The sequence below is a fragment of the Vombatus ursinus genome, unplaced genomic scaffold (genome assembly GCF_900497805.2).
Source record: "Vombatus ursinus unplaced genomic scaffold, bare-nosed wombat genome assembly UNPS02014852.1, whole genome shotgun sequence".
NCBI classification, from domain to species: domain Eukaryota; kingdom Metazoa; phylum Chordata; class Mammalia; order Diprotodontia; family Vombatidae; genus Vombatus; species Vombatus ursinus.
Window position 1 is genome coordinate 1,478,784 of NW_020954630.1, and position 23,978 is coordinate 1,502,761.

A 23,978-nucleotide genomic window follows, 5' to 3' on the forward strand; every position below is an offset into this window, starting at 1 on the left:
GTGTGTGTGTGTGTGTGTGTGTGTGTGTGTGTGTGTGTGTGTGTGTGGTTCCTCATCAACTGGGGTTATCTCTCTGCTCCTTGATGGAAGGGACCATACCTTCTCTTTCTTTTCTTTTATCCTCCACGAAAGTGTCAGCTAGCACTGGTGCTAGGCACAGGGCTGAGGACACAGTGGGGACTAAATCTGTACTCCTGGTAAGTTGATTGATTTCAGACCACTCTGTCCCCACAGGCATTGGAATGACCACACCGGCTCACACATTCTCCGGGCCCTGGCCCGGCTCCGGCTGTGCCTACCCAGAAGCCCCCCAGCTACTCGTCAAGGATCTTCCCTCTGGGTTGGGGGCCTTCTCTTGGGTCCTATGATATTGAGCAAAGGCTGCCGCCTCTACCTTGTGGGGCGGTGTGAAGTGGAGGAGCTGTCCCTTGTGGAACCCAGGCCTCCATCAGAGGAGCCCACCTTCAACTGGGCCCTCTTCTGGCGCTTTCTGCGGCCCCACTTGCTGGCCCTGGGGACAGCCATTGTGGTAAGGTCTCTCCCTTCCCCAACCCTCACATTCTTCCATCTTCACCAGAGTCAAGGACAGGGTCATAGGCAGATGTGAATGGGGGGTGGCCCAGAGAGAAGATGCATAAGTCTATAACATTCCACTACTGTTAGCTACATAAGAGACCCAGAGAGAATGGTAGCAGTGAGCCCATTTTGAAGGTGAAGAGAGAGAGTAGGGAGTCTGGATTTCAGCCAGTTGGTGGAAAGAGTGCTAGAAACCTTCTTGGGTCTTTCCAGAAGAGGGCCCCGTGTGTATGAGTCCTGCAGAAATAGTGGGAGCAAGGGCTATGCATGGAGCAGGCGGAAGTGTTAGTGATCAAAGAGGAAAGGGATGCCCAGAATCCGCCCAGCGAGGCCACAGGAGCAGCCAGGGAAGCACAGCTTCTCATCTGCTCAACTGTCTCCTCCTTTTCCTCCATCCCAACCCCAGTTAGCACTGGGGTCAGCCATGGTGAATGTGTACATCCCCCTGCTCCTGGGCCAGCTTGTGGAGATTGTGAGGAAGTACACCCAGGATCATTTTGGGGACTTCATGAGCGAGTCTCAAAGCCTTGGTTTCCATCTGCTCACCCTCTACAGTCTCCAGGTATTGTGATAGGGAGTCCTTGTGGGGAGAGTTTGAGGGACACTTCATAATTGCCTTAAATAGGAATTCGGTGCCTGGTATCTTCTGGGACTGGAACTGGGACTGGGAAAGAATCTAGTGCTATGCTTAGACAACAGCAAGTTAGGGGATGCTCAGTGGATCTCTTTTATTCTTCTCCTTAGGGGCTGCTGACCTTTGGGTACCTGGTACTATTGTCAAGGGTTGGGGAGCGCATGGCCAAAGATATTCGGCAAGAACTGTTTGGCTGCCTGCTTCGGTAATGCTGGGTGGGAGGAAGAGTGCCTGTGGGCTGGGGTGGAAGAGCAGGCCTGGGGAGAGGAGTTCTGCTTCCCTAAGCACGCCCAGAGGGAGGAAAGGGAGATAATCAAGAGCACAACTAATGACCCATAGGGATATCACCGGAAAATCGGTGCTGAGATAAAAGCTATGATTCTGATGCTCCCATATCCACTTTACAGTAAATAGACCTCCAGAGATCCCTGTCGAATGGAGTCTTAGGGCTGAAGCCTTTTCTTCCCCTCCCAGGCTCTGAGGCTCACATTTCTGGCTCAAGGAGGGAGTTCCTCCAGGGTACAGACAGGAGAGGTATCATGACTTGTAAAGAGGAATGTGCCAGCATCCCAGAAACCTGCCCTTTAATTCTGACGCTGACATGTGTTGTTGGCTCCATGATCTTGATGAAATCCTTTAAGCTTTCCCTTTGCTTAAGTTGCCTCATGTCTAAAATGAAAACTCCCTTCTCTGAGATGGAGAGACCAAGCTCGGAGACCTCTTGAAGTCCCTCGCTACTCTGGGATCTGTGCATCTATTCCCCTTCCAACCCTGGCCTTGTCTCCCTGGTACTGGTGTCTCCCATGAATCCCTTATCCGGGAGCCTGCATGGCTGCAGCAATTCCTAACTGATCACAGAGCCCAGGCCTGCCAGGGTGCTTTGCATTGGGACATTCGTGTGGGACCTTATCCTCTAGGTGACCCCTAGGTGATACCCTCCTTCCTTCAGACAGGACATCGCCTTCTTTGACGGCAAAAAGACAGGGCAGCTGGTGACTCGACTAACAGCTGATGTGCAGGAATTCAAATCGTCCTTCAAACTTATCATCTCCCAGGTCAGGGGCTTCTGATTGCCCTCTTGGAGGGAGACTCTAGACACACCTGGGGATGAGCCTAAGGCCATAGCTGGTAAAAGGAGGGGTTACTGGGGGGGGGGAGCAAAGGAAGGGGAGGGCTTTGGGGGAAGAGGAGAGGCCAGAAATAGGGACTGAGTGATGCAAGCACTTTCCTCCTCACTGCTTCTGAAATCCTACCCTCAGGAAACCTACCAGGTGGAGCAGATGAGGAGCAGTGGCTTCCCTGGTCCCTGCTTCTCTGCACCAAGGACTTCTCAAGCTGATTCTCTTTGCCCCCTCCATTATGCACATCTAGCATGTCAAGGATGCTCCTCTGATCCATATCCCTCTTGGGCTTCTTAGACTGTGAGCTCCTCGAGGGCAGCTACCAGCTGGTCTGTGGCAAGGACCAACCCATGTCCTCGTATAGTGGCTAGCACCTAGTAGAGGCACATGGAGATATGTGCTCTGAATCAAGTAGGATGTTGATTTGACTGAACCCCTATTCATAAACTGTGCACTTTGATTTATTTTCCCATTTATGGGGCTAGATTTACACGAGTTTATCCATGTTCTTTTGTATCCATCAACAAATTCTTCTGCCCAATGGCAGATGTTTGCAGGAAGCTGGTAGAGTTTAGAGGTGTAGCTTATGGCTATGGAACGAAAAAGTTAACTGACCATCCCAGGAAATTGAACCTGTGACCTTGGCCTCAGTAGCAGTGTTCTAATTGGCGCAGCTAGCCCTTAATAAATGCTCTTGGCTGGTGGTATTGATTCCAGGTGTTTCCTCTCCTTTCTTTCCTTCCAGGGCCTCCGAAGCTGTACCCAGATGGCAGGTTGCGTGGTGTCCCTGACTGTGTTGTCCCCACGCCTCACACTTCTGTTGTTGATGGTCACACCTGCACTGGTGGGAGCCGGCACTCTGCTGGGCACCTTCCTCCGCAGGCTCTCTCGAAAAGCACAGGAGCAGGTATCAGTGCCACTACCCAATCTCCCTTAACCCTAACTCCCATTCCTCCCCATGCTTTACCTTTGATCATTCTTCCCACAGTCCCCTCCCCACTAACCCAGTTTTGGATGTTAGACACACCTCCGTTTCCTAATTCCTGGGCTCCCTACAGATCTCTAAGGCAACAGGTGTGGCAGATGAGGCCCTGGGGAATGTGCGGACTGTGAGAGCCTTTGCCATGGAGCCACAGGAAGAAGCGTGAGTCCTGGAGAGGCAAGGGGACAGGGTGTGTGTGGAGGGCCTCCCTGCTTAGGGGTGGGACATAGCCCCAATCCCCTCTCCCCATTTCTGTATCCTGGCTTTTATCTCAATGCCTGGCATTTGGCCTCTATCTCAGGCATTATGAAACAGAGCTGGAGGAGTCACGCCGGCTGGCAGAGAAATTGGGCAGAGGCATTGCCATCTTCCAGGGGCTCTCCAACATTGCACTCAACTGTGAGTGACACTGTTAAAGATGGGAACAGGGCATGTGGGGTGGTCCAGGAACTGTCAGAAGCCTCACTGCATTGATGTGGGAAGACCACAAGAGGGGATCTGGGGATTATCTATTTACTCATAGAATCAAAGAATTTCAGACATTCCTTATTTGACAAATAAGGGAACCAAGGCCCAGTCAAGAAGGGTGATTTGCCCAAGATCAGTGGCAGAGCTCAGACCTCCCCACTTTGTCAGATAACTTCTTGTCTGTTCCAACGCCGTGACTTCTCATCCAATATTCCCCATGCAGGCATGGTTCTGGGCACACTGTTTATAGGAGGCTCCCTGGTGGCGGGACAAGAGCTGTCTGGTGGGGACCTTATGTCTTTCCTGGTGGCATCACAGACTGTGCAGAGGTGAGTGAGGGTCAGCTGGGGAGCTGGGTATGTGGGCCTACCACCATCCCAGTCCCGTCTTGAGCCGAGCTTTGCCTTGTGAAAATGGATTCATAGAGCCTCATTTGTTTTATCAGGTGCACAGGTGCACACACATTCATTACATGCAATTTGCCTTTTAGACCCAGCTAAGTCTTCTTGTTGCTTACAGCGTAAGTGCCACGTACCCCATTTCAGTGGGGCAGCCTGAGTTTATTCCAGAAGAGCTCACACACAGCTCTCAACCAGGCAGAATCATAAAACTCTAGGCTCTCCAATCTAGCCCCTCATCCAGGGCCAGAAACAATCTCTGGGTAAATTCCTCCAGGTCTGAGAAGATCCCTGCCTTCTAGTTGACTCCTTCATTATTGGACAGTCCTGGTCATTAGAAAGTTCTTCCTTCTAATCAGTCTCAAGACTAACTCCTTCTGATGTCCACCAAGTGATTCCATAGCTTTGTCCCCTGAATAACACAGAACAAGATCATTCTATTTTCTATGCTACTGTCCTTCAACCATAGAAAGCCACACCTTGTGTCTCTCTCAGGTTGTCTTTTCTCCAGGAAACGTAATCAGTTCCCTTGTCTTTTTGTGTGACACGGTTTCTAGACTTATCCTGGTCATTCCTCTCTGGACAAACTCTACTTTGTCAGTGTCTCCCTTAAAATAGTACCTACCAAAAACTTAGGCACTCAGAAGACGTATTTTCTCCCCTTAGAAACATCTCCTCAACTCAACCTGTACATCATGTGTCCAGAGCTGGGCCCCTATTCACCCCAGCACCAGTGACTTCTGGAATTTTCCCTTAGTTTCTTGCCACCTGCCCTGTTGCCAATTTGCACAGGGCTGTACTTGATGTCTTGAACAGAACTACAGTGTAACTCTTCAGTCAGGCTCCTCTTCCAGCCATCATTTAAACACTCCAGACAGGTCAAAAGGGGTCCCAGGAAGCAAGGGCATGGAGAGCAGCTGAGAGTTTGGTGGCAGAGGAGGAATACCTCCAACCACATGCATGACTCATGGATCTCATCCTGAGCAGACTGCTACAGGGGAAGGAGACAAAGCCAGGATGGGACCATAGAAGGGGTGATAGAGGCCCGATAAAGGGGAAGCAGAACTGGGGTCTTGGCTGGAGGAGCGGCACTAAGGAGTTTTCTCTGACTCCACCTTCTAACAGGATGCACTGAGGCTTTGTATCTGGGCTAAGTGTTTGTTGAATGAATGAGGCTATAGGACAGGCAGCTGGAAGCTTACTCCCCCTGCTGGGCAGCTATGGGAAATTTCCTTGCCTACCTCTATCAGTTACTGCATTAGAAAAGCAAGGTCACTCACTGAGATGCTAAGGAGACATGAGCACCGGATCTTTGCCAGGTCCGTAATAGCTTACCAGTCTGGAGGATGGTCTTTTTCTTCCCTAATTTTCCCCCCTCCCCAACCCCAAATACTCATTTATTCAAGAAGCTGTTCTTTTCCCATGGTCAGCTGAAATATGGGCAAATTGTGTACTTATCCCCCTCCCTGAACCATTTTTCAGCCTTCCCCTCCCATGGGAGAATCACCTGTCTGGCTGCCCTTAATGAAATCAGGCTTTCTCTTTGAAATTTGGACCTGCCATTCTCCATGAATGGGGTGCACACATATTCCTGTCCAGAGTACTGATTTATGACTAATTGTTTACCACCTCCCACCCACATAGCTAAAAGTCAGCCTCCTACTCCCGCTCCTTAACATTCCCACCCATCTACTGGGTCAGTTTCACCACTTCCTCCCCATTTCCCTCAATGTGCAGCTTCCAGCCTACAGGGACAGGCTCTGTGCCCTAACTTGTCAGTGCCCATGGGATATGGAAAGAGGCACAGTATAGTAGATAAATCACAGGACAAAGTAAAATGATGGAATCCAGAAACTATCTTGTGGGCATCCTAGCCCCTAATCCTCCTCCCTAGTACTTTTTTTTGGGGGGGGGCTTTTTGGTGAGGCAATTGGGGTTAAATGACTTGTCCAGGGTTACACAGCTAGTGAGTGTCAAGTGTCTAAAGCCAGATTTGAACTCAGTTCCTCCTGACTTCAAGGCCGGAACTCTTTCTACTGCTACACCTAGCTGCCCCCTCACTAGTACTTTTTCATAGTTATTTTCTTTTCAAGTTTTAATCCCTCCTCTCTGCAATCCAAATGACAGCTGAACTTCTCTGATCAGTGTTTACCCTCTTTGCTTTGTGCCTTGGCTCTTTATGGGACAGCTAGGTGGTGCATGGGAGAGAGCACTGGGCCTAGAGTCAGGAGAACCTGACTTCAAATGTGCTCTCAGATACTTACTAGTTGTGAGACCCTGGGCAGGTCATTTTACCTCAGTTTGCCTGAGTTTCCTCATCTGTAAATTGGGGATAAGAATAGCACCTATTTCCTAGGGTGGTTGTGGAGATCAGATGAGATAATTGTAAAGCACTTAGCACAGTGCCTGGCACATAGTAAGTGCTATACAAATACTAGTTATTGTTGTTGTTATGATTTATGTCCCTGCTTTACTTAGCCATTCTGTTTCTCTCTCTTCCTGCAGGTCCATGGCCAACCTCTCTCTTCTGTTTGGTCAGGTGAGTTGAAGTGGGATCATGGAGATCTTCAGGTATGAGATTATCATTGGATGCTGGGAAGGTTGGATCATTTCCATAAAGCCTTGGCATTTTTTTGGGGGGTGGGGGGAGGCCTGACTGTGGTCTGGCTGGGCAAAGGGAAAATTAAGGAAGTTAGCAAAGTAAGGAAAATTAAGCTTGTTAGCCAAAGAAACCAGGGCTAGACCTCCCCCTGGGGGCTTTAGCATCTCAGAGGCACGGAGGTGATGTGGGTTCTTTGCCTCTTTTTTTCTGCCAAGACTTCACTTACCATGCATGCTCCTGCACATTCTCTTCCATGAATTCTCAGGGCTCCTTTTCACCATCAGTGGTCCAAATCCTGGGCTTGCACCGAGGCTTATCTTTTGTGTTCCCTCTACCTAGCTGTACTTAACCCCATAGCCCCCACCACAGTAATCCTTCTCCCTGTCACTTCCAGGTGTAGTACAGATTATAAGTTCTGATTTTGGTGTCCCCTAACTACCTGTTTTCTGCCCACCCCCACCTCCTAATCTCTTCCTATAGGTGGTTCGAGGGCTTAGCGCGGGGGCCCGGGTCTTTGAATATATGTCTCTGACCCCAGACATTCCACTGGTTGGGGGCTGCCACATTCCACAGACTGAGCTCCAAGGCACTGTCAGTTTTCAGAATGTCTCCTTCAGGTCAGCATATGGGACAGTGGTGGCCAGGGATGGGGAAATGATCAATGGGTGAGGCCTTTTGCATGTAGAGCTTCTCTTTTAGCAGCCTTCTTGATTGGGGAGTGAGGGGTTCTGTTCTTCACCGTGGTTTTTTTGTAGGAGAGATTATTTTCTGCATCCCTTTAACCCTCTTGAAAAGAGAGAGGTCCTGGAAGAAGAGGTAAATCTTGTTTCCATCACCTGGCCTCTGCTCCCTAAAACTGATGGGGGTTGTCAAGACAGTGCTAGAGCCCCTGCCTGTCTTATATTTTTCCCTCACGTGCCCTTCTTCTAGCTATCCCTGCCGGCCAGGTTTCACAGTGCTCAAGAACTTCAGCCTGACGTTGCCTCCAGGAAAGATAGTGGCCCTGGTCGGACAGTCTGGGGGAGGTGAGTAGATCCTCACTCCTGAGCCATCCTGAAACTTCTCTGGGAGGGCAGAATGCTGTGTCCCATCTCCTGGTGCTCCTGAGACGTTCCCCATCTAAGACTACCTCCTCTTCTCAAAGGCTCTCTCTATATCCACATCATCCCAGGAAGGGTCTCCTGAAGTCCTAATCTCTTTCCTGGATACCTCTGTCTCCCCCAGGAAAGTCTACAGTGGCTTCCCTGCTCGAACGGTTCTACGACCCCACTGAAGGAACGGTGTACTTGGATGGGCAGGACCTTCGAAGCCTAGACCCCTCTTGGCTCCGGGGTCAAGTCATTGGCTTCATAAGCCAGGTGAAAGAGAGGATAAACCAGTAGGGCTGGGTATAAGGAACCTGGGAGGGTAGAAGCAAGAAGTCATCAGCTGTGATCCTAACATCATGACCAGCCCCTTCCAGAAGTGTGAAGTCTTGGCTCAACTAGTGTCTTCCTTCTGCAACTTTTTTGCCCCTGTGTCACACTCTTCCTCCCTATCGCTTAGGGTAGGTGATGTTCTTTGGTTTTCCCTGTTAACAAAATGTTCTCAGGAAAATCTCAGATTCAGTCATTCACACCTTAAAGTGAATGGAAGCCCCTTTGTTCTCTCTCTGAAGGCTATAGGTATGTTCAGTCTTCTCTCTTCTTGTGGAATCCCATTCAGTCTATGGGGAACAAGTATTTTGGAGGATAGGAAGGCTTTCTGGGCCCCTTGAAATTATACCACAAAATAGCCAGTTCTGGGCAGGAGGTTTGGAAAAATCCTATGTCCTTATTGCCATGAATTGTACTTCACTCTAGTCCTGCCCCTGACATAGACTGCTACGTGACTCTGGGCAAACCACTTAACTTCTCAGTGCTCTAGACCGGTCAAACTCAAATAGAAACAGGGGCCACTAAAGCATATGTAAGGATCCCTGCAGGCCACATGTTGACTTAGAAAACCCCGTATTAATATTATATGAGTTTTATTGTATTTTTATTTTGTTGAATATTTCCCAATTGTATTTTCATCTGGTTTGGGTGGGGGCCAGTGGGTGGGCCAGATGTTTGACACTATCATCTAGGTATTCTCTAAGGTGCTAAGTTGCAGAGCAGGTGCTGACCTGCATTGGTAGAGGGAGTTTCTGCACCTGGGAGTTGCCTATATTAGTAAAATCACTGTTCCAGGCTCTTTCTCCATATTTACTGTTGACCCTCCCCTCGAGACCTTAGGCATCATCCCAGGGACTCCCTCCTCCTCATGTCCACAGGGCACTGATTTGGACTTAAGGGGCTAGAATCAGGGCATGGATTGCTCTCATCCTGTTATCTTGTACATGATTCTGTGACGCAGAGCTGCCTGCCAGCCCATGAGTAAGAGGCCACAAAGAGTCCAGTGCATGATCTGCACCCCATGTTAGCGGGAAGCAGGCAGGAACGATCACTCGCTTGAAGTTTGAGAGGCTGGGTGGTCCCACTCAGCCCCCCTTCTCACATTTCATCCTGGCCTCTCTCAGACAGTCCCCACATCCTCACCGTGCCTGTGTAGGAGGTCATCCCCCTACCCTACCATTCTCCAAAGACCTTCCTTTTCTACTTGCAGACCTTTATGATTCTGCCAGGCTCACCCATCTCTGCCCCAGTTGTTAAGGTTCTCACAGCCAGTAAAGGAACATATCTGGCTAAGATGGGGCAGAGATGGGTGAGCCTGGCAGAGGGAGGGGTAATGGTGAGCTCCTCAGTGATCCTTCATCACCCCTAGGAGCCTGTCCTCTTTGGCACAACCATTATGGAAAACATCCGCCTGGGGAAGCTGGATGCCTCTGATGAAGAAGTCTATGCAGCTGCCCAAGCGGCTAATGCCCATAACTTCATTTGCAGTTTCCCCGAGGGCTATGACACCATTGTGGGTAAGTGGGCCCTTATCCTCCACTCCCCTCCCACCCACCCACCCACCCCCACCATGCTTGGACATAGCAACCCGCCTGTCTCAGGGTTACATGCCATGGCAGCTAAGGTCATGAAAAAGGCTCCAAAACCATATCAAGAGAGCCGAAGGACCGAGGGAAGAGGTGAATATCTGAGGAGGAAAATCTTAATTCTACCATGTAGACAACCTGTGAGTTGCTCTAATAAAAAATGATCTAGGGGACCAAGTGAATCCCAAGCTATGCAGGGTTGTCATTGAAGAAGCTAGACCATGGGACTGCATTTAAAAAAAGGTGGGGGGTGTGGCAAACCTTGGATAAGCTGAGTGGTCAAATCCTGTCAGGAGTTCTTTGATCAGATCTGGGTTGCTCGACTTCAAAGGAATGTCTGGAACTGTTCAAAGAAGGTTCAAAGGACTTGTGCAAAGGTATGTCAGATTAGAACTAAAAAAAAAAAAACAATGGTTCAAAGGAATGAGGTTACTGAGCCTGAAGTCAGGAAGACTGAGGGATTAAAGGTAGTTTGGGAACACAACTGTAATCACCAGATGAATTTCAATAGGACTTTCATCCTACCTGAAGACAAGGCAAAAGAGCTGAAACAGCATTGGGAAGGGATTGAGAAAGGACTTTTGGAAAGGGTGTCCTGGCAGAGTGAGAGCAACAAGTGACCGACCTGGGGCTGGTGAAGACTTGAGACGTCTACCTCCACTTCCATCTTTATTGGTCTGTTTACCTAGGGGGAAGAGGCAGCCTTGCTTACCAGTGGAGCAAATAGAAATTTCAGGAGCATGCTTCCTCCTGCCAGTGAAATGTCCCAAGAACTTGGTGATCCCAAATCAGCTCCCACTTCTTTCTCAGTTCTGAAGTTCTTTCTCCTCCTCCCCACCCCCCACATAATAAGCCGGCACTCACACGTTTATTGAATTAAATAGCTGCACTTAATGGCACTCAGCACAAAAGTTGCATTTTTAAAATCCAGTCAATTTATTGCCAAAGTGTTCCTGGGAGAGAAGATCAGTTATAATGGCCACCTAGTCATCCAGGCAAACATCTGCATTTATCCATTTGCTGAATCTTGAGGGTGTGGTCCCTGCCCCAGATGCTTGGCCGGGAGCAGTGGGGTGGGGGGATCCTCATTCTGAGGCCTCAGTGACCTGGTTGGGTGCACCCCCAGTCAGGGACCTAGATCCGCTCCCTTCATCCGACTTTCTGCAGCAGCACAGCAGATGTGTCATCATGTGCATCCCAAAGGTTGGGGATTGACTCAAGCCAGTACACCCTGGCCCATGCTTAATATGAAGATTTCTTTGTGCTGCTAGGATCAAGGTTATTTCTTTCAGTTTTGCCTCAGGATGTTCCAGTTCATCCTAGACTCCTGGTTTCCCAGGGAGGGTTATCAGCACTGCAGCAGGTTTACACAGTGGGTAGGACACCCTGTAGACAGACTGAGGTTTGAACCTCATTGCTGAAGCTTGCCACCTGAGTGACTGTGGGCAAGTTGACCGCTAGGCCCAATGCCTGTAGTATTAGGATTGTTACAAGGCTCAAATGAACAAACCTTTGTAAGATACTTTACAAACTTAACCTGCTACATAAATGCCACCTGGTTTGTTCGGGGTTTTTGGGGGGTTGGTTTTTTTTTGTTTTGTTTTGTTTTTTGGTTTTTTGGGGTTTTTTTTGTGGATAGAGAGCTGGCTTTGGAGCCAGAAAGACCTGGGTTCCAGTCTCACCTCACACGCATTGGCTGTTTGACCCTAGGCAAATTCCTTATCTTCTCAGTGCTGTAGTCAACTCTAAGGGTAAAAGTTACAGAGAAGGTGCTGACCTGCATTGGCAGAACAAGTTCTTCACTGGGAGCTCCTTATGCCAATGAAATTACAGATCCTTCTTATGCCTAGCTCTACTATTATTTTCACATCTTTAAAGTTGTTTTTTTATTGAAAACTTTTGTTTTTACATTAGAGCCATTTCTGGATTCTTTTCCCACTGTTCCATTCCTCCACACTCACACATAATCATACACATACACACACACACACACACACACACACACACACACACACACACACTCTCTCTCTCTCTCTCTCTCTCTCTCTCTCTCCCTCTCTCTCTCTCTCTCTCAACATTCCCTCCCTCCCTTGTAACAAAGATCAGACAAAACCAACCAGCAAACCAGTGTCCGAGCCTGACAGAGCACCAGGAGGAGTGAGATCTGATTCCTCTTCTTCTGCAGGGCTAAGATTGGTCATTCAAAGTCCTTGCCTTTCAGCTTGATTGTAGAATACTTCTCATTTATGTTGTTGCACTCGTATATATTGTCTTTCTGGTTAGCTTACTGCTTCTGCATCAGTTCATACAGGCCTTCCTATGTTTCTCTAAATTCCTCATAATTCTCTTTTCTCACTGCTTAATAATCTTCTATTCTATTCAGATACCATGATTTGTGGAGCCATTCAGCAGTTAATAGGGAACCTTTCCTACCAAAAGTGCTGCTACGGGATAGTTTGGTACTTAAAGGACCTTTCCTTCTGTCATTGACCTTTTTGGAGCATATGTCTAGTAATGGCATGTCTAGGTTCAGTGTCTTCTTGTAGCCATTGTGAAACTATTCTTGCCATCAGCACTAGCATATCCATGTGCATGCATGTACACTCACAAGTGTATGTGTATACACACCTCTTCATATTATGTTACATTATAGAGGAACCTACACATGTTTTTTGCTTATGTCTTTGGAGACTAAACAGAGGGCAGAGCATTTCAAAACTGAATAAAAACTGAAACATGAGCTGGTCTGGGACCAAAGAAGTTCTCTAGAATTAGACCATCAGAAGGCTTATGATAATACAACAGAGTACTCAACCTTGGGCTAGTTGCTGTTGGAGGTAGTAACAGAGAAGGAGTCAGATTGGGAAGAGAGAGCAAAGGCACCCTGGAGAGATGATGCAGCCCTCTTAAGTGCTCTCTTCGTTCAGGGATACAGTCAGAAGCAACACTTGTTGATGTTTTGAACCTTTGTTCTCTCCGTGTCCCATGTTCCCCCCTCCTACTCTACAGGTGAGCGAGGTGCAACCCTTTCAGGAGGCCAGAAGCAACGTTTGGCCATTGCCCGGGCCCTCATCAAACAGCCCAAAGTGCTGATCCTGGATGAGGCCACAAGTGCGCTGGATGGGGAGTCCGAGCGAGTCGTGCAGGAGGCCCTGGACCGAGCCAGTGCTGGCCGCACAGTGCTAGTCATTGCCCACCGCCTCAGCACAGTCCGGACTGCCCACCAGATTGTTGTGATGGCCCAAGGCTGCATCAAGGAGGTGAGCTTGAGGGAAGGACAGAATCCTAGGGAAGGCCTGGGAAGGCTCAAGCTTAGCCCCAACCCAGCTGAACCTAAGATGGGGAGTTAGAGCTCTGACTCCTGAAGTTGGCAATGGGGAGGGGAGGGGGGAAACACCGGATAACAACATGATGTAGAGCTAGGCCTTGAGGTTGGCATTATGGTGTAGGACGGTGGGAGGAGCACTGCAACAGGAGGTGGGAGCCCAGGTCTCTAGTCTCAGTTCCATTCCTGACTAGCCAAAAGACCTTTTATAAGTCACTTTAAACCTCCCTGGTCCTCAAAGAGAGATTACAAGAGCCGGTATATCCCACAAGGTGGCTGTAAGACTGACGAGATACTAGATGAGGAGGAAGTTTTCAGTATTTATGAGTGCAAGGTGTTAAGGCAGGCAGATGAGAGTGGGCACTGACTCTCAATGTCCAGAGGGACAGAGGTCATGGGATCTAGAGCTGGCAAGAGGTTATTTCAGTCTGCTCCCCAGATTTTACAGATGAGGAAACCGAGGCCTAGAGATAGGAAGTATTTATCCTAGGGTTTGGAACCTTGGACCTCTGACCCCAAACCCATCGTACCAAGACCACGTGGAGTCCACAATTATTAAGTCAGGACACAGAATTGAAGCCTTGGGGCCCAGAGTGGAACAGTGACTATTTATCCCCAGCCAGAAGCTGACCAAAGGCTGCCCTGAGACGATCCTTTCCCTTCCTGCTATTGAGATGAACGGAATGTAAAGGACTTTGAAGGAATTTCCAGTCTGGGCCAAAGCCACATGGTGCCTGGAGCTGTGATGGCTCCTCTGGTGCCTTGGGCTCCAGAGGGGCTCAAGGAGGAGAGTGCTATGTGCTCAGGGTCCTGAACAGATTTTGGCATCACCCTTGGCTTTGTCTTTAGAATTGGAGCCTTGCAGGATTGGTATAAGGGCTTGGTGTCCCTTCAGGTGCTCCTTTGGTTCTGCCTTCTCGGCCACCTCCAAGCAGAGAGCCCATTGTATCGTCCCTAAGTATCAACTGACCTTGAAGGTGATGAGGCTTGGAACTGCTGAGAGCTAAGTCCTTTGTGGGCTCTAGTCTACTTCCCAGAGCCCCAGGAGTAGGGGGCAGAGGAATCTATTGTATACACCTCCTTATTCCTGCTTCTTTCAGGTTGGGACCCACATGGAGCTCATGAGGAAAGGTGGGCTGTACTCGGAGCTCATCAGGAGTCAGACTTTATTGTCTTCCCCAGGATGCAATGCAGACACTTCATCCCAGTACTCTGAGACTCAGAAAAGAGGCCACAATGTCCGCCGCCCCAGGCCCTGAAAATTGGCCTTGTGGGGTCCAGCCAGCCCAGGGGCCTGAACACCCCCAAGGTCCCCGAGCTCAGAGCAGAGTTCAAAGTGGTGACAAAGCCCCAGAAAGGGCATGATAGGAAAAGGGGACTGTCAGCAGGGGCGGAGGGCGTACAGGATGCTACCGTTACAGCTATATTCGAAATAAACCCTGGGCTGGAGCCAGCTGGAGGCATGGAAAGGAGCTCGGGCCCAGCTTCCTTCTTCTCAGCCAGGCATCCTCCCTTTCCTCCCATCAAAACCAGAGGAGTATTATTGGGATGAGAAGAGGTCATTGTGGCCCCCGTTATCTCGGCCCTTTTGCCCTGCCTTCCTTTTTCCTGCCTTCTGTCCTCCCTGTCCTCCTGCCTGCTTCCTTCTGTTTCCCTTTCCTCTATTCCCAGCTGCTTTGGTGAGTTTCTTGCTGGTCCTCTAAACTCATGCGCATGCCTCAGGTCCTGGGGAGTTTCTGGAAGTAGTAGGAATGTATTGAGTTATTTTAGCGCCCCTTCCTCCCATCTTTACTCCAGGGCCCCTGGTCACCACCTTACATGCCCTCCACTCAAAGAACACTTGATGGGTTGGAGGGCAGTCCTTTTATACCAGCCCAGGACTTCCTCCATTTTCCCATCCTGATCCTCCTAGAGATCGTCCCTGAAGAGCCCTCAGAAAGCCCCCGAAGGTCAGCACGCATTCTGGCTATTTAAAACCAGTATAAGGGGTAGCGAGGTGTTGCAATGGACAGAGCACCGGCCGCAAAGTCAGGAGGACCCAAGTTCAAATCTGGCCTCAGACACTAGCTCTGTGACCCTGGGCAAGTCACTTAACCCCAATTGTCTCAAAAAAAAAAAAAAAACCACCAGCATAGTTTTTCCTTCCTTGAAACCATCCCCACCTCCCATATTCATTTCACTCTTTAACAGTCCTGACCCAAAACCTGTTCCCTTTTTTATTGGCCAACATCATCTCCATCTAGCCCTAGGCATCCAGAAAGCAACTTGAGGATCCCTTCACCTACTTCACTCCAAACAGAATCCTTTTTATCTGCACTTTACCAAGAATCCCATTCATCAGCAATTATTGAATACTTACTCAATTCCAGAAGCTGTGCTGGTAACTGTGGGCCCTTACAAAAGAATGAGAATCCCTATCATCAAAGAGAAACAGGACAAGTAGGGTTCTGCTTGATCAGTCTTGAATGGGTGCCACAGGGATTCAGAAGAGGGAGAGAGGCTATTCTGGGCTTGGAATGCTCCAGGAAGTACAAAAGAGAGGAGGATGGTTGAGATGGGATCCAGATAAAGAGGTGGGGGATTACAGGCCTAGGGAAAGAGTGTGGAAGGATTACAAAAGCAGTGAAAAGATCAGTCTATCTGGAAGACAGGGTTTATGTATGGGAATAGTAGGAATTAAGGCTGTGGTGATCACTTGTACCCAGATAATAGAAGGTGCAAGCTAAGTTTCCTTTTCCCAACCCCACACACATGTCTGTGACTTCTACCTCCAAACCAAGTTTATTGGGTTGCCCTAGAGACTGACAGACAAATCTCCTCATCTGAGATCTCCCCTTAGCACCCAAGTGCCCTTCACTGATAATTGCACAGCTATGAGACAAGGGAGGAGTTAGGTAGTCCCCATGCACCTCTCTATCACCCTCCATGTTGGGAGATAATGTAATAGTATTATCAGTGTGGGTGGGTGGGGTTAAAAACTAATAAAGCTTTTAGCCATACATATCTACAAAGATTGGGCTGATATGCTACTGACACCTTGGACTAAGCCACTTCAGATCTTTGTTCCTAAAAAGCTGGCAAATCTCCTCTTGAGGCACACTAAACCTGCTTACCTGCTGCTAGGCTTTTGTCATGGGTTCTCAGCTGTGCCACATGATTCTCTGGAGTAGAGAGAATCTGCTCTATTTATTCATGTTCAATAAACCCTTAAAGTGGTTATGTCCTTTCTGGCAGACCACCCTGCTGGGTGCCTTTGCTCAGGCCCTCCCACAGTGAGGATCTGCCTCTTTTCTACTAACCACTGAGCTCTGCCTTTTAGGACTTGACTCAAAATCAAGTTCTTTTTGGTGGGAACTGTGTTCCCTTGAGATATTGCAGTCTGTCTTTTAGATTGATACACACACACACACACGCATGCGTATCATCTTTTTACATCACCTGCAATTTTTTAATAAAAAAATAATCAGGAAAGCTAAATACAGAGTCTCTTAAATGAGCTTCCTAATCACTCAAAAGAGTCCATTGTAAGTATCCACAGTTTATAAAAGGTTGTACACAACCCATTGAACTCAGTCACTAGGATGCCCCACAGACACTGTGTGGATGATAAGCTGAGCATAGATTAGAGCAGGAAGAGCGGTGAGCTGGGTTGTCTTTAGGAAATTGTGCAGTACTTTTAATGACCTCAAGAGTCATCTTGAAACAAATGCCCATTAAAAAAAAAACAATAGGATGACAGCAATTAATGGAATGGAATTTGAAGTTGGAGGTTGCCTACTCAACGATGAAAGGTTCCCTCCCAGTGGGCTTGAGTAGGTTGCAACAGCTCACCAAGGACCGACTATGAGAGAAATAGCGTACAGATGTTATCAGAAAAGTAGCAGACTGGAAAGGGAAACAGGCTGGTTATATGTTGAGAATAAAAACTGGGCAGCCTTTGTGCTCCATTGGTAGCTCCATCAAGAGAACAAGAGGAAAATGTTTAGTAAACTGAGTGGACCTCCAGCCCATGGCAGATTGAGAGCTTGGATAAGTTGCCATCTACACCACTAGAGGCAATGTCTACACTGACCTGAGCCGAAGAGCCATCAAGAATCCTGCCTTGTCTGGCTCGTGGAGCCAGGATAGGCATCTCTGAAAAATCTGGTCTGAGTCACTAAATCACCCAATTAACATTCAGTGAGTATTATACTAGGTATGGGCTGAGGGGGCTGGGGGGGTGGAGGGAGTGGAATACAAAAGTTCAATATAGTCTTTGTTCTCAAGTCAACAGTCTAGTTGGGGACAAACAAGATTAATATATAGGAAGCGAGTAAGTGCTAAATTGTGACACTAAGTTCAAATTGAGGGGAAAGTGTGTAAATATATGGAAGGAAGCATAATGGAGGCAAGACAAAACGGTTTGAAGGATGGGCAGGATTTAGATGAAGGAATCACAATTGCTGGATAGGAAAACAGCATTAGGAAAGGTACAAGCATGGCATAGGTAGACTTCAAGAAAGGACGATGGTGAGGAAGGGTGCATGTTGGGAGTTTGGGGACTTAGAAGAATTTGAAAGCCATGCAGAAGTGAGGACTCAATCCTCACTTGCTCTTATTTTCGAAAGGTTCCCCACCCCTGGAGCCTATCAACAGATTAATTAGTTCAAAGCTAGAGAGCTACTGCAGCCAGGGACCGAGGCAATAAGAATCTGGACGTGGATGATGGCAAGGTGAATGGAGAGGAAGGGATGGATGCAAGAGACATTATTACAAAGTGATAAGTTATGCCCAGAAAAAGAAGACGCAAACAATCAGCACCACATACGTTCCAAAGCAAATTAAAGGTTGGCCAGGAACTGGTGTTTCATGTGACACAGCCAGATGCCATTTTGATCCAAAGACTACCCTCTCGATTGCAACACCCTTACCAACTTTAATATTTTGTGCATTCTTGTCTTCTCACTGATCCCCAAAGCTTCGCAGTGCCTGAGTAGCAGAATCCAGAAATGGCTTTGTACTAGGCTGCCACAAAAGGTTTTTTGGCTCTTTTTGGAACCAAGGTGCGTTACCAGACATTTTGGACCTACTGGTGGGTCTTAGTGGTACATGAGATGTTACATGGTATAGGAAAGAGCACTGGACTAGGAATCCAGAAACCCCTCTTCAAGTGACAGATCTAACCCCGAGTAGCACTGTGACTGTAGACAACAATAACTGATATTTATATAACACTTTAAAGGTTGTGAAGCATTTACATACACTATTTCATGTGATGTAGGCACTACGAGTATTGTTCTCACTCACAGATGAGGCAACTGAAGCTCAGAGCAGTTAGATAATTTGCCTATGGTTACCCAGCACAATATCCACATTGCTTCTCAGCAAGTCATTTCCTCTAGGCATTAACTTCCTCACCTTTAAAGTTGTGAGAGGGGTCCAGATGGCCTTTAAGGTCCCTTTCTAGCTCTAACAATCTAGGAATCTGGGAAAGCTATTCAGCAAAAACTGACCCAAGTTGTTTTCTTATCTCCTCCTTTGTTTTTAAGTTTCTTCCTCCATCTTCGAGAGCTAGCTCCAAGAATGCAGCTGTCAGCAACTCCTAGATTTCCAGCTCTAGCAATGAGGTTTTCAATCTATGAGCTATGACCTGGATGTTTCCCAGCAGTCAGAAGTATATTCTGACAGTGGCTTGCTTCTAGGTCTCTTGTTGCATCCTCCAGTGGGGCTGAACTGAATAGATTTAATTAGGTTGGACCTGTTACAAAGTCCTGCTTTTCACTCCATTTCATCAGTGAACCCAGTATGAACCAATGGAAAAAGATACCTTGTCCCTGCCATTAATTTGCTTTTGTCAAATCATTGAACCTCTCTCTAAGCCTTGCTTTTTCCTATCTGTTAAATGGGCTTAGCAATCCCCTTCCTCACAGAATTGTTAGGAAAATCGATCAGCCAGCCCTTATTAAGCACCTACTGGTGTCAAGCTCTGGGGCTACAAAGGCAAAAATGAAAGTCCCATAATAAAAGTGAAAGTCCCTTAGCCCAAGTAATTAGAGATAGTTAATGGTGGGTTTGAAAACCCATTAGCATTGACTCCTCAGCGCTGCCAAGCTTATGTAGGTAGACTCAAGATTCATCATTCATAATGAAAAGCATTCCGAAGAGGCAAAGAAAAGAGATCAGCCCCTTCCCCACAAGAGAACCTGCCTCCCTTCCACTAGACACTACCTGTCTCTGCCTCTAAGGTCTTGCCTCCAAAACCCACTTCCCATTGACTTGGTGGGGACAGTCCTACTCTAAGCAGTACTTAGAGGGTCAGGACTGTGTGTATGTGGTGGGGAGTGGGAGGACTGGCAACTAGAGAAGCATTTTGGAGAAATAGGACTTTTGTACCAAGTCCTAAGGACTGAGGAGTGTTCAGGGTCTGGTGGGGAAGAATCAATAGGTTCGTCTATGCCCAAGAAACTCTGACTTAGAGAAACTGAGTGACTTGCCCATGGTCACCCAGCTAATGTGTCAGAAGTGAAATTTAAATCTAAGCCTTCCTGACTCCAAATTCAGCATGCTCCACTGGAGTAGAGACCCCCTTTTTCAGTGTTCTTCCCTCTCGCCAGCATGTGATAAGATAACCTGACCCCATCATTAAATTTGTCCTCAGAGTGTGCCCCAAACTCCTTCCTTGAAAATCTCATCTCTCTAAGGCTCCGGGCCTGCTACCTTCCCGCCCCACCCCTTCCACCTCCATCTAGCCTCATCCACTGGTTCATCCCAGCCCTTACAATCTCAGTCTGATGCTTCCTGTTCAATTCCATCTAGAGAGACAAGCCAGACAGAAGTTCAGTAGCCAGCAGAGTGGCAGCACCACTCAGACCATCTGCCCTGCTTCCAGCCTGACCCCTGAAGCCATCTCCTGTCCAGGGGATCAGTCCTTGTGGAGATAGAACCTGGCAACTCACAACAGATGCTGCTCTGCAGATGCTGCAGTCCCTGCCTCCTTAGGAATCACAGCTCCTGGAGACCCAGAAAGTCTTCACCACCAAAGTCGTTGGCACTATTAAATGGCTGCATATCAGAAACGGATATGGTTTTATCAATGGAAATTACACTAAAGAAGATGAATTGCCATATACTTTGCTGATGCACCCTAAGGACCACAGGGCCTTTCCTTTAGACCTGCAACTGAAACCTGTGTGTGTTGTTTTCCCCAAATGGAATGTGAGCACTTTGAAAGCTTTTTGTTTTTCCGTGTGTGTGGCCAGTGCTGTATGCATCGTGGTGCTCATTTGTTCAGTCATGGCCAACTCTTTGTGACCCCATTTAGAGTTTTCTTGGCAAAGACACTGGAGTAGTTTGCCATTTCCTTCTGCAGCTCATTTTAGAGATGAGAAAACTGAGGCAAACAGGGTGAAGTGACTTATCCAGGGTCACACAGCTAGTAAGTGTCTGAGACCGCATTTGAGCCCAGATTTTCTTGACTCCAGGCCCAGTGCTCTATCCACTGCACCACCTAGCTGCCCTGTTATACACATAGCAAGTGCTTTCAAGTGTGTGTTGTTGTTTGTTTGTTTTTAATTGATTCACACCCTCATTCATTCATTTTTCACAGTTCCACTGCCCAAGTACCCAAAGCAGACTGAAAAGGCCCTCATGTCCCCGTATTTTCTTCCCAACTTTGTCTGAGGGCTCAGTATAAGATTATATAATTAAGAGATTCAAGAGCTAGAAGGGACCTCCAACCTCAATTTGCAGATGAGGAAACTGAGGCCAGGGAGGTTAAATGACTTGCTCATATAAGGTCACATAGCTAGTAAATAGCTAAGGCAGAATTTGAACCCAGATTTTCCTGACCCCAACTCCTACACGGTCTCCCTTATGCCTTATACCGAAGGATTTAAAGGTAGAAGGATCCTTCTAAGGAAGGACCTTAGAGATGATCTCATTCACTTGTCTCACTTTACAAATGAGAAAACTGACGTGCTAAGAGGAGAGGTACTTGGTCAAGGTCACCTAGGGAGCAGGTGGTAGAGTGAGGATTCAAACAAAGTTCTTGGGGCAGCTAGGTGGCCCTGAAGTCAGGAGAATCGAGTTCAAATCCAGCTTCAGACCAGACACGTGCCAGCTGTGTGATCCTGGGCAAGTCACTTAACCCCAATTGCCAAAAAAACCAAACAAAAAAAAGTTCTTCTGCAAATATGTAACCTGGCAGGGGTCAAGTGTTAAGTCAAAATTCCATCAGGGTGGGTGAACTCACACTCAATTGCTTGTCACTCCCAAGTTGGGTGCTGGGCCCAGTAGCCCACGGATGAATCTACCTCCTGTGCTTCAGGATGGGCTTCTGCTTAAGTTCCTGCCGTCACCACGTGCCCCATTCCCAATCCCCCCCCCACTCCCTTTCTTACTTTGCCCTGCAAATCGCCCTTGCTGCACTTCACTCTGCCCTGCTGCCCAAATCTCTTCCCTCTACCACAGGCATCATATTTAGCTCCTTGTAGAAAATTATGCCACTGACAATGATCTGGAAGGATACAAAGACCTCCTTGTCTTACCCTAAGTCTCTCCCCTCCCCCTTTCATAAGGACCCAAGATTCCCACTGTTAGAAGGAATTCCTTTGGATTCAAGCACTGAGAGTCTTCTGGAAATGCAGGTAGTTTCCCTGAAGCATCATCTTTACCCGTACTTATATTAGTGTCAATGAGTCTCAGACTAGCTTGCTGTCACCTAGCAGAGGAATATGAGGGGGTGGTATACAGGTGAATTTGGTTCAAGGTTATGGGATGAGGAAGCAATGAGAAGGAAAAGGTGATAAGGTAGAGAAGTCTTGGCCCAGGTGGGCAGACTAGGGCAGTGAAGAAAGTCATGATGAGGAGAAGCGAGATGATGCTAGATTTCTGACTACTTCAGAAACTGGCCACTATCCAGCTCTGCTCCTTGTGATAGAAAATGTGTTTCTAGTACCTGAAGAAAAACTATCAGGGAAGGGGTGAACTGGAGAGGGAAAATTTTTCAGGATTAGGGGTCATTGTGTGGCCCAAGGGTCACCCCTGCATTTTGTGAGTGGCTGACTATAAAGCAGAAGTTGTCCCAAAGGTTTTCACCCGCCCCGTTCCACTCTGGCTTGGAGTTCCCCTCACACTACCCGGGCCTGGCCTCTGCGGTTTCTTGTTGGCGCCTCTGGTCTCTAACAGCCATCCCCCCTGTTACTTTCCCCTCTCCGTGCCCCACTAATGGCTGTCTGTGGCCCCAGGGACCTTTCCTGCCTTCCCCAAAGCTGCCCTTATCTGGGCCTCCCTCACCCCCCTTGATGCTGAAACCCAATCCTCTGCGGCGGGCACCTCCCAACCCAGCAGGCCTGCAGAGCAGCCCCAGCCCTCCCACAACCAGTTTCATCCTTACATCAGCATCATCAGCATCAGCATCGGACAGGACCCAGCCGAGAGCCACAGACAGCCAGCAGCCTTCTCACTGGAGCCCCAGCCAGACCCCAGCTGGCCTCAAAGCCTCTGGCTCAACAGATCTTCCCCCCCACCCTACCCCTCATGGAGTCTTGGGTTGATCCCCTTCTCCTCCCAACTCCCCAGTCTCCCCTCTACTGACCCTTCTCTCCTCTTTAAACTGACCCATTCTCAAACCCTCCCCTTTCTCTGACATTTCTCCTACCGTTTTCTTTGCTCCTTCTTGTCTGGACCCTTTCCACCTCTTCCTGACCCTTCTCTCCTCTCCTCAACCCTTTCCTCTCTGACCTTTCTTTGACACTCCTCTCTTCCCTAACCCCTCTCCTCCCTTCTATTTGCTCCCTTTTCTACTTTCTCCTCCCCTCCCCTCCCCTTCCTTCTCTCCTCTCTTTCTGTCCTGTCCTGTCCTCTCTTCCTCTCCTCTCCCATCCTCTCCTTTCCTCTCCTTCTCTCCCTCCTCTCTTCTCCTCTCCTGTCCTCTCCCTCTTAGAACCCTCTTCCCTTTTGGTGCCTGACAGTGGACCAAACCATGAAGTCCCTCCCTGGTCCACATGAGGAGGACATAGAAACAAGGCGACCAGCCTCAGACATCTGTGTGTTTGCCAGCAACTGTACACTGCATGGACTGGGCCATGTCTTTGGGCCAGGAGGCCTGACCCTGCGTAGGGGGCTGTGGGCAGGGGCAGTGCTGCTCTCTCTGACTGCCTTCCTCTATCAAGTGGCAGACCGGATTGAGTACTACGGACAGTTCCACCATGTGACAGTGTTGGATGAACATGAAAGCCACCACCTTGTCTTCCCTGCTGTCACCCTGTGCAACCTCAACCCACTTCGACGGTCCCAAATTACACTCAATGACCTGCACTGGGCTGGACCTGCCCTGCTGGGCCTTGAGCCTAGAGAGCATGCTGACTATCTGAAGGAATTGGGCCAGCCCCCTGCACCCCCTGGCTTCATGCCCAGTGCCACTTATGACCTGTCTGAACTCTATGCCAGGGCTGGCCACACCATGGATGACATGTTGCTGGACTGTCGCTACCGAGGACGGCCTTGCGGCCCAGACAACTTCACCAGGGTGAGCAGTGCCCCCAGTTTTCTCTTTGCAGACCCCTTCCTTACTTCAGTCCTAGCCCAAATTTAGCTCAGGCCCCAGCCTAAATCAGGGAATCTCCTGAAACAAGCCTGGGAAACTTCCAACCACCTTGAGGATACTGGTCCCCATGCCATGCCACCCCATGCCCACCATACTTAATCTTCTATCCCAAACAACCTCACCCAAAAGGTCCCTCTCCTAACTTTTGTGGCACCTATATCCTGGCCCTCTAGGAGCCCTGCCCAAATGCTAGGAAATCTCACCTCTGCCCCAAGACTTCCAGTTGGGGGGTGGAAGGTAGGAAGTGTTGATGCTCTCAAGTGTATGCACATCATGACGTGGTGAT

At 48.5% G+C, this 23,978-nt stretch overlaps 2 protein-coding genes across 2 annotated transcripts in view; both read left to right on the forward strand.

The window, feature by feature from the left end:
* Window positions 1-14,636, forward strand: part of ABCB8 (ATP binding cassette subfamily B member 8) — a 17,052-nt gene extending 2,416 nt beyond the window's left edge. The window contains exons 2-16 of the mRNA XM_027841126.1: window positions 235-529; window positions 983-1,138; window positions 1,321-1,415; window positions 2,160-2,265; window positions 3,077-3,238; window positions 3,390-3,475; window positions 3,615-3,712; window positions 4,005-4,110; window positions 6,685-6,718; window positions 7,262-7,398; window positions 7,712-7,806; window positions 8,006-8,139; window positions 9,566-9,713; window positions 12,792-13,042; window positions 14,208-14,636. Of these exons, the coding sequence (XP_027696927.1) occupies window positions 235-529; window positions 983-1,138; window positions 1,321-1,415; window positions 2,160-2,265; window positions 3,077-3,238; window positions 3,390-3,475; window positions 3,615-3,712; window positions 4,005-4,110; window positions 6,685-6,718; window positions 7,262-7,398; window positions 7,712-7,806; window positions 8,006-8,139; window positions 9,566-9,713; window positions 12,792-13,042; window positions 14,208-14,366 (2,062 nt within the window). The 3' untranslated portion in view covers window positions 14,367-14,636. The remainder of the gene's footprint in view (window positions 1-234; window positions 530-982; window positions 1,139-1,320; window positions 1,416-2,159; window positions 2,266-3,076; window positions 3,239-3,389; window positions 3,476-3,614; window positions 3,713-4,004; window positions 4,111-6,684; window positions 6,719-7,261; window positions 7,399-7,711; window positions 7,807-8,005; window positions 8,140-9,565; window positions 9,714-12,791; window positions 13,043-14,207) is intronic.
* A 6,752-nt stretch (window positions 14,637-21,388) lies between these two features.
* ASIC3 (acid sensing ion channel subunit 3) overlaps window positions 21,389-23,978 on the forward strand; it is a 6,226-nt gene continuing 3,636 nt past the window's right edge. Inside the window, exons 1-4 of the mRNA XM_027840967.1 lie at window positions 21,389-21,446; window positions 22,332-22,583; window positions 23,058-23,614; window positions 23,866-23,929. Coding sequence (XP_027696768.1) covers window positions 21,389-21,446; window positions 22,332-22,583; window positions 23,058-23,614; window positions 23,866-23,929 — 931 coding nt within the window. The remainder of the gene's footprint in view (window positions 21,447-22,331; window positions 22,584-23,057; window positions 23,615-23,865; window positions 23,930-23,978) is intronic.